Source organism: Gavia stellata, chromosome 15, assembly GCF_030936135.1.
Source record: "Gavia stellata isolate bGavSte3 chromosome 15, bGavSte3.hap2, whole genome shotgun sequence".
Classification (NCBI taxonomy): domain Eukaryota; kingdom Metazoa; phylum Chordata; class Aves; order Gaviiformes; family Gaviidae; genus Gavia; species Gavia stellata.
In genome coordinates, this window is record NC_082608.1 from 10,034,179 (window position 1) to 10,049,511 (window position 15,333).

The following is a 15,333-nucleotide window of genomic DNA, read 5'->3' on the forward strand; positions in this document are numbered from 1 at the left end:
ACTTAATTACAGAGAGTTCTCCAGAGTTTTCCCCAAGGTTTTATGAAAATCATCTGGTAGGGCATCTAAAAGATTTAATGTAGTAAACAAGTAAACAAAAATCTGCAGCTTAGAAGGCCAAATTTCAATTTGATTTATTTTATATTCCATAGAGTTTCACTGGTGACAATGGTTTTGTACAGGTTATAAGTGCAAAAGAATGTGACCCAGAGACAGGCTTCGTGCTCCTCTTTGGCAAATGCTGTATCCCATCTGTTTGTCACTATTAGAACGTTTCTTCATTGGCAGATGAAAAACAAAATGCACAAAAGGATCCAGTAAACTATTCCATACTATCGTCAGTACAACCAAACGCATACAGTCATTACTCTGATAATGATGTAGCCTCTTATTTTGGCCAACTGTCAGAAGTCTTCAACACAATACATTCAGTGACTAAATAGTGTACTAGTGGCACATGAAATGGCAAAGACTTTGGAACAGGAAACAAGAGAAGTGATTGCATGCCTTTACATTCGACTTAGAAAATAGTGTCTTGTGATATAAAATTCCTACTTTGTGGCTCCTCTTGTTAGTTAACTGCTTTTTTGTTATGTCAGGCAAAAAATTAAAATCTTAAATAAGATATGTATCTTTATGTTGTGCATGTTTTGTCTTCCAATCCAGTTGAGATGAAATGGGATCAAACTAGAGCATTTAAAATGACCTGTATTTGTAGTATCTTCTCCGCAAGCCCTGTTAACTGGAGAAAAATTTAGAAGAGGTTCTAAGCAGGCTGAAAGGGAGCTATTTACTATGAGCATTTCGAAGGATCACAAGACTGGTGGACTTAGCAGGGTTAGGTTTACGGTTGGACTTGATGATCTTAAAGGTCTTTTCCAACCTAAATGAACACCTAATGGTGTTCAAGGAACGTGTGGACGAGGCATTGCGGGACATGGTTTAATGGGCATGGTGGTGTTGGTTGATGGTTGGACTTGATGATCTTACAGGTCTTTTCCAACTTTAATGATTCTGTGATTCTATGATTTGTATAACCTATTTAAACTTGAGATACTATTTTGCTGGTGACCTATCTTCTGATGATAATATATAGGCATCTCTTGTCCATTCAGAGGATCCAGAACCCCTTGGTGACAAACACATGCCAGAGATTTCAGCTAACTTTCAATTATTCGTGAAGATTATGGATGTAGTTATTTCATAAACCAAACTACCCAGCTGCAGTTGCAAATTTTTATTTGCAATATTGGAAGCTGTATTAAAGTCTGGCTAAAAGCTAACTTCTAGCTTGAGTAACCATGCTTTGAAAATTGTTTCTAAATTCCTCATCTGTAGAGCTTTAACAAGCTTTTTAAGGGGGGTGGGAACCTGGATTTAGAGAAGTGCACAGCACATACTATGTCAGGCATATAACATAAACAGTTGTTTTGTTGTGTATACATGGTTAGTTCTGCTCATGGAAAAGAAGTGTTGTTTCTTTTGCAGGAGAAGGAAACCCCTGATCCAACCGGAGGGAAGATGCGCCTTTGTACCTCCACCTTATGACATGCCTGCCAGTCCCTGTGGGGGAGACAATGTAAGCCCTTCTGCTCTGCTGGCGAACATACATGGCGTGTGTTCACAAACCCCTGTTCACTCAAGGGAAAGGTGCAGCAGTAAACAGGTCTCTCTATAACTGAACCCACCTAAGCGGTGTTTAGTGTGTCGAAGCTAAAATACACCTGCTGGAATTGCAGCAGCCCGTCAAGCTCCGTATGAAGTTACTCAGGTCTTCAGTGGTGCTGGGATCTGGCATGCCAGTAAGTATGGCTCCACTCCGTTACCAACGTGTTACTTTGGACGTGTCTAATGCCATTCATGAAATTAGCTAATGCATTTACTGCACGTAATCGTGGTGCTCCAAGAGCGGCTGTCTGCCCCTCGCTTCCCATGCAGTAACTTTTCCACGTAGGCAAGTGCGAGCGCTGCTCTTAGCGATTTCAGTGAATCTAAAAATATTTTGCAATCCTTCAGGTCATAGCAGCCTACTGTTCATCCGCTGTCACACATCCTGCCCATGTCAACTCCACAGAGCAGGCATTCCGAGAGCAGTTATGGTGGCATCACCTCCCTCTTGTAAAAGCCATACAGTTCTGTGGTTACGCATATCTCGGGTTACTGTAGACCGATCAAAACGCTTCACAGACGATGGGTTCGGTTTTCTGAAGCCAAGGCCTATGCGCCCTGGGCCTGCGCTCCGAACAAGCGGCGGGCCGCGGGCACCCGGGAGACCGAGCGCTGCCAGGCCGGAGCGGCGCCGAGCCCGGCTCCCCGCGCGGGCGGCGGGCTGAGGCACAGGCCGTGCCCCGGGGGAGGCAGCCGATCGCCCCCGGGGGGCTGCCCGACCCCGTCGCGGGGGCCGGGAAGCAGCGGCCGTGCCCCCCCCCCACCCCGGCCCGCCGCGGCGGCGGGGGGAGCCGTCGGGGCCGGCGGCAGCGGCACGGCGCCGGGCCGGGCAGGGGGTGGGGAGCGCCCGCCTCTCGCGGCTCGCAGCCGGGTGCCTCCCGCGGGCGCGGCGGGCCGCCTGGCGGGCTGGCTGGCTACCCAGAGTGCAGCAGGCAGGCGGCGGCAGGCGGCGGCCGGCACCGAGCTGCCGGCGCTCTCCCGGCCCGCCGGCACAGCGGGAGCCGGGCCCAGGCGGCGGCGCGGCCCAGAATGCGAGTGTGAGATGCTTCCCCCGGCAGCGGCGCCCCGGGCCCAGGCGGCGGCGGCCCCCGCGTGGATGCGGCTCTGGAGCCGGCGCTTCGCCCTCCACAAACATTTCTATAGGACTCATTCGCCCTGCTGAGGAGATCGGCCCGGCCCGGCCGCCTCTCCCCCTCGCCGCCCCCTCCGCGCCGCGGAGCGGCTCCCTCAGAGACTACCGGCCCGGCCCGGCGGGCATGGAGGCCCCCGGCGGCGCCTCGCCGCTCAGCCCCGCGCTGGTGGGCCGCCTCCGCCAGGAGCACGAAAAGGTAAAGGCCGCGGCCGCCGGGCCGGGCGGCAGCGTGAGGAGGGGGGGGCGCGGGCGGGGGGCTGGGGGCGGCCGGGGCGGGGCGGGCCGGGGGGGTGGTGGCGGCTCCCCGGGCGGGGCGGGGGGGGGAAGGTTGGCGGGGAGCACCCCCCCCCCCGCCCCGGGGGTGGTGGCCCCCGGGCTGCACGCGCCGGGGCCTGCGTGCGGGCACGTGACAGCGCTGACGTCACGGGTGGCGGTTGAGGCGGGTCGTGGCGGCCGTCGTTCCCCGGCGGGCCTAGGTCGGGGGGACCCGGAGCACCCCCGGGGCTGGGCCGGGCCGGGCCGGGCCGGCGCTCCGCCGCCAGCCCGCGAAGAGGCCGCCTCCGCGGGGAGAAAGGGCGCCGGGAGGCGTGCGGCCGGGCACGGGCGGGCTGTGGAGCTCGGTTAGCGTGTTGGCGGCGGCGGTGTTGCCGAAGTGCCCTTTAAAACGACACACGTCAGGCGGCTGACCGGCAGTTCGCAGGAGTGGAAGCCTGTGTGAGCGCCGGGGGGGCACCGGGCCTGCCCTCGCACACCCTGCGCGCTGCTGCCTGACTACTTGCCCTAACACGCCCTGCAGACCGTTACAGTTCCATAAGGGCCCAGCCTGCGTACACGGCGCGTGGTTTTGGCCCTCTTCCTGCCTCTCTGTGGTTTTTCCAGTCGCAGGGCCCACCACAGACCTTGAAAACACAGGCAGGCCCTGTGCAAGGCCCAGCGCGTGTCTCTAACTGTATCATCTCATGGGCCAACTTGAAGAGCGGGTGTCTCAAAAACTAACTGTTCGTGACTTGCGTTAAAAAACATTGATTATGTTTGAAAGGGGTTTGAAAGAGCGAAACTCCTCTGCAAAAGTGATTCCGGAGGATTCGGAGGCCGGTTCCACGTGTGGCCATAGTACAAAACTCGAGATACCTTTTCGTGCAGATTACACTCATGGCCTAAGGCGAGTGGGCCCTGCTAATTTAATGAGTGTGATTTTGGGCTTGTAAGTCCCAGCCTTGCAGTGAGCTCTGTGTGGGTGCAGGAGTTGCTGGGGAGCTTGTGGTCACAGTGTGTTATTGGCAGAAGTACGTTTGCCCACAGTCTGCACGCCTTTCAGTTTTTCTGCTCACTTTTCTCATGTGATTAAAACTTTTTAAAGCTGCATCTAAGATGCACATTAGAGGGACTTTATCTTCAGTGTGTGTTGCTTTGTTACACGCTGCTTTAGTTAAGAGTAAGAACACTGAATAACATGTACGTGGTGTAAAAAAAGTGCCTTGTCTGGAATGCGTGCAAAAATGTGTCTACTTTTGAATAGCACCCTAGGTCATTACTAAAAGATGTACGTAACCATCTGACCGTTGATGTGGATGAACAGTAAGAGGATCAGCTGGAATACTCCGCACCGTCCATTCTGCACGGAGAGTAACCCATTATACCGATAATTGGTGATAGTAACCTGTCTGCTTGGGCTCCTTCAGTTAATTTTCAAGGTGGTAGAATTTGGTGAAGAGTAATTTCTCTGGTACGTTAGTGTCAGTCGGGCCTCAAGTGTAAGCAAATGTCTGTCGTAACCACGTAGAATCACTCCCAGTTCCTGGTAAGACCCCTCTGTAAGCAAGTTTAAGACTCTTCTTAAACAGATCTGCTCCAGTGGAAAAGAGGCCCAGGAGACCATTAATTAAGCCTCTGTTAGGCTGATGTACCAAAACTATATTTTATCATAGGGAAACTTTACATAATTTCTGCAAATTGGCTAAAAAAAATTGAACACTTCAGCTTCAATATGGAATTATACTGAAGAACGACATATCTTGGTTACAGTGGAGTGTCATGATGAAGATATAGTAGACTTTCCTACTATGCAATGAATATATATAATTGGATTACAACAGTATTTTCAGTTACGAAAATACTGTATTTTAAGATGGAGGAGGTCTTTTCATTTCAGCTGCCTCTTTTCAGAGATTCATATTTTTCTCACAAAATTACTGAAGTTGAAGGCTCATGTTTTTGTCTTAGCACAAAGATGAGGGAGAATTAGTTATCCAGTACTTTGGTAAACTAGTAATCGTAGTATGAGCATCATAGCAAGTAGTAAAGTTATTTAGCCAGAACGATATATATACGGCATTTAAGCAGGCACATATATTTCTTTTAATTACTGTAATGTTGTGGCGTCCCAGTGACGCTTGATGAAGTATAAAGAAACCTATTTATTCCCAGTAGTCTGAAGGCAACCTTTAGTGTAATAGTGAAATGCAGCGTTATCTATCTGCAGAATTAAAGATCATACTTGAATCACAGTTGATTATTTTAACAGCCAGGCCATTGTACAACCCTGGTTCAGCTACGAGTTTGAGCTTTTAAGTGCGAAAGAGCTGCTCTGGAGAACACGTGAACTGAGGCTTCCTTCCTGTTTAAAAATACTGAAAGAACAGGATGTTCATGACTGTCTGTCTTTAATCTGATTGAGGCTGCAACTTCCAGGTTTAGGACCCCTGGTGAAAAGTAATTTCAATTCTTGTTTAGGACTGCTTGCCTGTTGGACAGATTTCATCTTGTTAATTTGTAGTGATAGTAAGACCAAACTGTTAAAAGCAATTTTCAGTGCTCCCACTAAAGGCACTTTGTATAAAAACATGACTTAGAATGTGTATCTTGGGGATAAATTATAGAAGAATATCTAGTAATTTTCATGATAAAGACCATCATTGGAAGCACAGTGCCTGCGTAAAGTTTTGAATATTTCTGTAGCAAGAATATAATGTACGTATCATGGATTACTTGCAAAAGCAATATATGTTAGCTGAAAATACTGCGTTAAATCTATTGCAAGTTAGTACAGGAATTATAAAATGAATATTTAAATAGGTGGATTCTCATGGTATGGAGCCCGCGTTTAAACATAGTATTTGATATACATTTATTCCTACAATCAAGTGGGTTGGGATTACTAACTGTTAGGAAGTTGACAAGTCGGATCTATGTGATTCGGTAAGACTTGTGTAGACAGTGAATTTACAGTGGGCTAATATGTTCTATAGTTTCTGAGCAATGCATTGAAGATAGGCGTAATAGGAGGCATTACAGAACCAGTTAGACCCAAGAGACATTTGTAGAGTGCAAACGCTGGCATGGAGAATCTAAAGGATTCCAGTGTTAGCTGGCAATATGATATTTTTTTTTTTTTTGGTATTGCACTGACAAACACATTTTTTTTATTTCCCTTTTAGGAAAATGAGGACAAGGAAGTGACTCTCCTGTCACTCATCATGACAACAAAGCACAATTAGATTTAGTGCAGCTGTTACCATAACTCATTGGCCCCTGTGTATTATGACATAGTCTTAATTTTTATGAATTTAAATGGTGGAGCTGTATGATCTGTAATTTCCAAATTGTTTTCAAGATCCTGGGTTCTTGCAGTTTTTTTTAACAGTTAAACAACTTGTAGGTGGGTTATGGGGAAACATCACAGAATCATAAACTTACACTCTTTTAAGTTGTTTTCTCTTCTTCCTATATGAATTACTTCTGGGGCTGGCTGCTTCTGTCTAAGTCTTTTTCAAGTAATATCTGTGCTATGAAATCAGCAGCTTGGCTGTTTTAAAGCTGTTCCTGCAGTCTGAAAAAGAGCAGTGAGACTGAATAGGGTCTTGTACACTTCAGGCTGCTGCAGGAGCCACTGGAAATCTGGACCTGCTTGCCTGCGGACTCAGCAGATGAGATTCAGTGTGCTTTCCAGTGCAGTGTCTCCCAGGGTATTGCACTTTTTTCAGCCTGCATCCAAGTGAACAGAATCTAGAGAAAGTCTGGGTATGAGACGCCAGTGCAGTAGGACTTCATTTTGCACAGTAACTGTTTGAGAAAAGTTAATATAGTGTCTGAAACTTGGTTTGGCATGCTCCTTTTTAAAAGGACCTGTCTGAAGCTTCATTTGCCATATTCCTTTTTAAAAGGTACCTGGACAATTACCTCTTCAGAAACCTGTGATGACATCCACTCCATCCTGTCCAGTGCTTTTTTGTAATAGTGGATTCCAGTAATGTTTTCTCATGTGCTGCTTTCAAGTAAAAGGGCTAATTCCATCATTATCTGGAAGCTTTCAATGTAATACTTACTGTTCCTCCAGTGTTAACTGATCATTACTTTTGCTTTTTGTAGTCAATATTTGTCTATGTTCTTATTAGTATGAGTTAAATACCCACTAGTTTATATAGTGTTTATAGAGTGTCAAGAATCGTGAAATAAATTAACAGATCTTAAATAGGTTTTTAATGGTAATTTAAGTCAAACTATTCACAAAAGAGTTTAAAGAGTGTTGCCTTTATTGTGGAGTGGGCAAGTCTGTATAGGTCCTCATCGGTAACTAAAACGTGTAGATGAGATTATATCCACAAAAGTTAAATGTTACTGAAATGTGCTGCTCCTATAGACATCCACAGATTCTGTGAGTAGATGCAGTGACCAGAGTACTGTTTGGGAATCATCTTTAGTATTTCTAGCATCTCTGCAGGTCCCCGTTCCGGAAGGTGTGCTCATAGCCTGTCTTCTCAGACTGGCTCGGGTACCCCTTGCATCATGTATTTCTTCCCTCCTTTGAGACTGTGAACTTGTATTTTGTTTTTATTTGAAGTTCCAGTCTTGCAGATGGACATGCTAGCTCAGAGCTTGCCATCTCGAGGCCCTCAGAGCAGCAGCTGCACTGAGACTTGATTTTTCTGTAGTGGGGCATTAGGACACTGGGCTGCACTGTGCAGTTGCTGGTTTTGTGGTCCCTTTTGTCTGTTAGCATAGGCTGCAATTTCAGTGGTAGTGTAAGCTGACTGATGAGTTGACTGCCATAAAAAGGGTGAATCCCTCCACCACTTTTGTACCAGGACTTGTGATCAGGCTGCTGTGGTGTAAGAGGAATCCAGTAGCGCATGCCAAAATGGTCGTGTCAAATGCCAGCAGGAATGTGGCAGGGGAAATGGAGAGCCAGCAATGAGTGAAACGGGACTGGCCCCTTCAGCCGTGGCCGTGCTCATAGTGAGTTAGAGCAGTTGTGTTCAATGGTCTCAGTTGCTTCTTCAAAAATTTCATTAATGATCATGTGAGTTATCAAGAAAGGAGATTGCTTATTTGGTGAACGATTTTTTAATCTTACGTTTTGTTGTGACTGCTTGCTTCTGCCTTTGAGCAATTTTAGGGTGGCACATTTGTGCTCAGTGCTCAGTGACCTGGGTTGGGATCCAGTTTAAAACCAAACTTTGTTGTTGACTTTTTTTTTTTTGTTTTTTCTTCCTGGATTATTTTTCAGCCAGTGTGGTTCCCTAATCTGGTTGATTGTGCAGCATCACAAACATCTGCCAGCAGATTGTGTTGGGGTTGGAAGGATAAGACGGTGGAACTGAGTAGCTGGAAACAGGGAGGGATTGATGACTAGTTTACTGAGGACTGTGGCTGAATGTTGAACCACAGCCTGAAGGTATGTCTGTGAGGCAGGTGCCATGGATCATGTAAATTTTAGGCTAGTTAACTCAGGTATTGCTAGCAGCATGGTTGTTGCTCCATAGAGAACATCAAAGCTTGCAAAACCTGCTTGAGATGTTTGGTAAGTTAGATCATGGGAGTTCTATGCTTACTTTATCTCCTGCTGTCTTCGTACGTGAGCTGGCTTGGATATGGTATAGCCACATGAATATGTTTACCTGAAGTAAGCTAAAATATTAAGTTACAAGTTCCTTAGCTCTGTCTCAAGGTGACGTTACATGACATGGATGCTGACTTGCTACCAGGTAAAGATGAGACCTTACTCCGGTTTGTTCCTCGCTTGTACCTGTTCAATTGGTTCAGAGCTAATTAAACTCATTTAGCGGAAAACGTCCTGCTGCCGTTGGGATTTTTGCAAGATTTGTGACTTGAAGTGACTCACAAAGTGAGTCAACAACAAAACAGCATAAAGGTGTTGGGAACTCATGGCTGGAAGCGAGGAAGAAGGGTTCTGGCTCATGTGAGCTGACACTGCCTGCCTGCCTGTCACAGGGGAGTGGGCTATCACGCTTACGTGTGCATGTGCAGTTACTGCAAGGTAATTGTAAGTTATTTGTCTGTGTGACCTATAACCACAGCAGTGGTCACAACATAAAATAGTCTTGAGAGGGCAGAATTTCCCAGCTGGCAAGGAAGAGATGAGGCATTTTCTGTCTGCTGTATAATTCTTAGATGTTTCAAGTAGAATTCGTAAGCTCCCAAAAATCATTTCGGTCAGAACTTAGTTTTTATTTATTGATAAATAATAGTTATGTACTACTTTTTCTGCAAAATTGAGAGACACAGTTGTGTATGCACCAGTAATATAAAAGTAATAGATCTTCACTTGTTTTCTTGTAGAGAAAGGTAAAAATTGTGGTTATATTTTTAAGTAAGATTTTTTCCTTTAGAAATAAATGTTTGCCATGATTCAAATTTCTTTCAGTCTCTGTTTTCCTTTGGTATTCTTCCCAAACACATTTCTTCAAAGGGCAAGAGTTTCCACCCAAAGGGGGATTTATGCTAATAATTTGTTGAAATGTAGTGTTTTTGAGTAATATGATTTAATAAATGAATATGAGAGCTCAGAAATGCTTTCTTCCTTTTCCATTAGATCATACAGTGTGCCAGCAGACTGAAGAACTTTTAATAGTTTTATTTCATTTTTTGATTGAAAATGGGGCTTTAGGAAAAACAATTGTGCAAATGTTAATTCTGTCTTTCTCCATCAGTGATTGCTGCGTTTTAGGCAAGTACTGTGTAGTTTCCTAGAGGAAAAAATGAAAATTCATTTTAAATGTTTATTTTGCGTGTGGCTTGTTACATCCTTGTTACCAAGAGATGATTAAATATTTGACCACCCATTAGTGTTCTTCTGTAATGTAAAGTCATATTGTGAACTGGTTATTTCATTAGTAAGTTTTTAGGGTTTGGGGGTGCAACACAGAAATCCCGTGCATGAGTTGCAGGGCAGAGTGGGTCTTCATAACTGCAAACATTTACAGATGGAGGCAGCTCATGTGCATGTATCAACTGCAGTAAATACTTGAATGTACAAGGTGAAGCAGTTAAAACTCTGCAGAGTTGGAGTCATTTGAATTAGGTCAGTAGTGGAAATTATCTTGGATTCATGAGCGTTGCAAACATGGATCTGCATTTCAGAAAACCAGCATACACTTCCACTGTAGTTTGTGGAAGGTTCTGAACAACAGAACCAAGGTCGAGACTGAGATCTTTACACAGTCCCAAATGGCAGGGACAGTCTCCTGAAGGCAAATCATTGGCTTTAGACTTTATTAGACCCTTACTTTAATTACCACCTCATTACTTGCTCTGCTTCCACAAAAAGTATTCCATACTGTCATTTTCCCTAAGTAACTGGAAATGTGATTGAAAGGGATGTTTAAAGTGAGACTAATTCAAGATTAAATAGTCACAAATTATATTATTGCTACATGTAAACAAATTACTTGCATATCTGATTTTATTCAGATTACTTTTCAAGTGGTAAATAATGCTTTATCACTTATATAGTGCTCTTACATCTTTAGAGTGCTTTTCTCACATTAATTAATCATCATTAAACACTCTGAGGTGGGTAGGTTAATACTATTATCCCCATTTTGCAGATGAAGAAATGTAGACTGAGAGGTTGTGATTTGCTCAAGGCCATATAGAAGAAATAGAATCAGGGCTGGGATTAGATCTGTGTCCCTAGCTTCTAATTTCAGAAGACCATCCAGATTGTGAGCCACAGTTTTGAAGCAAAATACACAAGTATGCATGTGGAAACAGCACACATTTGCTTGGCCTCTTAGGTGCCTAACTTGCAGTTTGTTTAAACAAAAATGTTGCATTTGTGTCATGCTGTATATTTCCACATTCATACCCCCAAGTGTGGAAATAACCTCTCATTCATTTAGGAACTCTTCCTAATCTGATGGGGCATTTTTATTTTCATAATTTTCATTGGAATTAACTTTCACCTTAAAAATACCAGTTTCTAGTTCTTTAGACTTGAACATAACTGTGTGATTCGGATACAGCAGGTTTAGCATTGGTACCTGAAACTGTCTACAAATGATACCAGTACCAGCTCTGTTGCTTATAATTTTTCGCAAGCTGAGACATAAATAAAATTCTGACTTGGCAGCTTGTCTTATTGCTGTTCAGGACAGATGAGAGAGAGAAGAATTATCCTGTGTGCTAAAACCATCACCTTTGTAGGCAGCTGCTTAGTAGAGAGAGACATTCGCATGCATGCACTCCACCTTGGAGAACTACCTAAATAAAACAAGATAGTCTTGGACTAGAGAGGAGAGCAGAACTGTTTGTGCACCACCTTGATAATCAGAAGCACCACAGAGAATTATGTTCAGCTGTTAGTAATGGGAGCACGTGCAGAAGCAACAGGTAAGGAAAAATGAGGTGGGAGAAAGAGGTGCCCTTGTATGTGAGGGTGAGGACCTGCTAGGGAAAGGTGGGATAATGGGGAACAGGTTGGACACCCATGGGCACGTACAGGTAAGAATCAGCCTCATGCTACAGCATCCTTCTCACCTGTTTTCATTCCCACGGAAATGTTGCAAGTGATTGTCGTGCCTGGCTGCCGAGTTAGGTGATCTGGCTTCTGTTTCTAGCCCTGTACCTGACCAGTGTTAGTGGTTAAGTTACCCAGCCTGTAAAATCATTGCAGTGCTTTTCCAAAGTGCTGTACATTTTAATTCATGGAAAAGTTTTTGAGCTCTTCAGATGGAAGGCCCCGGAGAAGGTGGAATATAAATAGATAGACTGGAAAGAGAGGAAGTGTTGAAGATAAGAGGAATTGTCTGCCTTCAGACAGCTAACAAAGTCTTGGCTGTATGATACGAGTTGTTTGGGGGTGTTTTGGAGTCACTATTCTGCAAGCTGACCTGTGTTCAGATTGGTTCGATGGAACTGGGGGACACCTGGGAAGTGATCACAGGTCCAAAGCTGATCCTTCAGCTCTGCTGTGACTCTTGCTTTTGAAACAAGACATTCCCTAAACGCAGCAATGTACTCTTCCCTTTAAATAGCTCAATCTAGTAGTAATGAGAGCAGAGCCAACATGTAATCATTTGCTTTATGGTTTGGTTTTTAATCCAGAAGGAGTTACACTTCGGGTTACAGGTGCACAGAGGTGTGCTCTCCCGGGGCTGTCCCCGGTGACCGTTCGTGGAGCTCCCAGGTTATGGCTCTGTCTGGTCAGGGGCTTGAGAAGCACTAAGTTTTAACAAGTTGCTGTTGGAGGAAAGGAAGGAAACAAGATATTTGCCCATTTGCTTTCTTTTAAGACTATGGAATGTGTTTTCTGACAGTGGATCCTGTTTTAATAACCAGACCCATGATTAGGTAATGTTAAGTTTGCTGCAAGAGTAATTTAGTAAATATTTTAGTATGCAGATAAGCCATTGATAACCACACACATTCACAAACTCATACATTTTTATGCCTAAAAGGGGAGAATTCAGGGTTTAGTGATAACTTCCACTACGATGTCTTAAAAGTAATGCATAGTTGGTGGTACTAGGTGTCCAGACAAATTGAACTCGTATGAACAAACAAACAGGTCATTCATTTTATTTACCCTGAAAGGAATTTTCATTCTTTAATTGTAACTCTAGATATAAATTATGTGTGGAAGAGAGACTAATGATTTTCCCATGTTTGATTAAAGGCAAAGAATCAAAGATTTGTTTATATATTTATCTATTTGTTTCTTTGCTGTGATAAAACCAGTTGTTATCCAAACAGTGTGACTGACCTAATAAAGGACATATGCATAATTGATCTCCATCTGTTTTTCAATATTTATTCTTTCTCTATTTTTTTAATAGAGTTCGGTTCCAGAAGTGCAGCCTGAAACATTTTTAAGGTGGTATATTTTAGCACTTCTGTAAAAGGTCTCATTTTATGCGGGCCACTGAAACGAAAAGGTTTGTTGTTGGTTCCACCCTTTAGTATCCCTTCAAGAGAGATTATATCAAAGAAGAAGAATTAAATTAAAATTGATTGGTGTTATTGATTTTTCTTTTCTTTTTTTTTAAAGGGGATAAAGGGCGATGGAAACAGCATATGCCTCTATGCTGTTTTACTGATGGACTATTTCTAAAAAACATAAAAAGCGTATGTGCCCAATTTACATATTTACTAATTAAAAAAGCTTCCTGGAAACATTAAGTAGACTATCTTCTGTAACCTTTAACATTGTAGCTAATGGATATAGCCTGGAAATTTTCATAGAAGGTCCTCTAAATAATGTAAATGATTATGAATATGTAACTAGTTAATATGCAGCTACGAAAGGATTATCATGTAGAGGTTAATGAACATGCTGCTCTTATGGTTTGCAGGGCTTTTCTTTTTGTGTTTTTAGCTCACTTCATGCATGGGAAGTCATGTATTGGGAATGGAAAGCTTCCTGCCTTTTCCATCTTCATCTGTAATGGGGCAATTAAACTGGAACTTTCTTAAAGGATTTCATAAACATTTTCTGTATGCTTAATTATGTTGTGTACTTCACAATCACTACCAAATCTGAAAGAATGATGGATGTTGACAGAATAGGCTCTGACTCTTCTACTTATTAGTGGTGGTCTCCATTGTGTGTTAGCATTGTTACCAAACGTTGCTGCGCTGTATGATTTATACCTTTTACAGAAACTTTATTCTTAAAATGGGCTTAATAGTATGAATTAGATTTCTGAGTTCATGTCCTACAGAAGTCTGTACATGTTTTCTTAACCTTAAAAATAGTTAGCTTGCACATTAAGAAAAATATTTGCTAGGCATTTGATTTATAGGAGTTTAAAGCAAATGCTAAATTTAAACTTGGCTTACGTGGGACGAGTTACCTGGCTGAATTTCCTGGTGCGTTATGAAATAGTATAACCACAAATGTAGAGCTGATCCTTTTCATTTAAGTACTTTACTCTGTTTAAAGAATTATTAACTTACAAAGTAGTCCCATTTTTTTTTACTCCTATATAAGTAGAAAGTGCAGGGTCTGAGATCTGTTCTGCAATAGCTGCACATATGCTAACTAAAAAAAAAATTGTCTTTCATTCTGTTGTTTGGAAAAAAAAAAGAATTATCTGCTCCAGTGATTTCAGTGGTACTTGAATGTATGTTATTGTTTTCTCTGCAAATTTTCTCATTAATTGCTTTCAAATGTTAGCATTATTTTGGCTATAGGAAAAATGAAATTTGTAAAAAAAAAAAAAAATCTAGAAAATGCTTATAGTGAGAAGATGTCTAGACATATTTAATTGCCTCATGGCTTCATTGCATTTCATATAATTGAATGAAATTGTTTGTGTTATATTTTTGGTAACCATTATTCAGAGATCAGAATATGTTTTGAAAGACAAAATCTCCACGTAATTATGGCAGAGAAGGTCACAGGTTTCAGCATCTTGTCTGTTTGCTATATCTACATAGTCTAAAAAAATACAGTTGAAAAAAAGTATTTCATTTTAACAATGTGCTTTATTTTGTAAATTAATTTGGATCTCTTGGGAAAGCCTGTGGCATAAAGAAATAAGTGAAATATTCAGATTAAAACTTCCTTTTTTTTTACACCCAGAAAGAACAGAAGGGAAGCCAGCAGCCCATAATGGTGTCAAATTTCCTTGTATTTAAACACCACAAAATTAATTTGTGCTTTTTTCACATTAGAATGGCCAGTGGAAACATTTGTTGATGTACGGATAAAGGAAAAAATATTTTTGGTGCTGTGGGGTTCATTTGTTTTTGTTTTTTAATGAATGAGTATGGAAGTTACATTGATGTCTTGTTATTATTGATGTTGTTTTCTTATTCTGCAAACATGTAACACTGAAAATAGATCTCCAGGTTGCACAAACTACTACTTATCTTGTGTCGTGTGTCACCTAATAGTTATGGAGCAGGTATTGTACCAAAATATGAATTGAAAAGCTGTAATTTTTTCCTGTGGTTATCAGTCTGCATTAGTGTGTGATAAAGTGTGCTGCTTAAGAACTACCATTCACATGCCTTTGCACTGACAAATAAAAATGTATATAGAGACACCACCAAATCTGTAAACCTACTGTTCTAGTTTCTGATGCATTGACATTGCAGCTGTGTGCTTAGCCTTGTTTTTTCATGAGTAGTTATCTGTTTTAATGACAGGTGGTCACTAGCTGCCAAGAAAAAATCCAGCACTGGTAAGTGAAAAATGTTTGATTACACGCCTAAAATACTGATGAGTAACCTAGTTATATTTTAGTAAAGTACTGCTATTTATTCTAGTGATAGCCAAGTCCTACTAG

At 42.5% G+C, this 15,333-nt stretch overlaps 1 protein-coding gene across 1 annotated transcript in view; it reads left to right on the forward strand.

Annotated features, from left to right (window-relative positions):
* Window positions 1-2,924: 2,924 nt before the first annotated feature.
* URI1 (URI1 prefoldin like chaperone) overlaps window positions 2,925-15,333 on the forward strand; it is a 42,713-nt gene continuing 30,304 nt past the window's right edge. Inside the window, exons 1-2 of the mRNA XM_059824838.1 lie at window positions 2,925-2,996; window positions 15,194-15,228. Of these exons, the coding sequence (XP_059680821.1) occupies window positions 2,925-2,996; window positions 15,194-15,228 (107 nt within the window). The remainder of the gene's footprint in view (window positions 2,997-15,193; window positions 15,229-15,333) is intronic.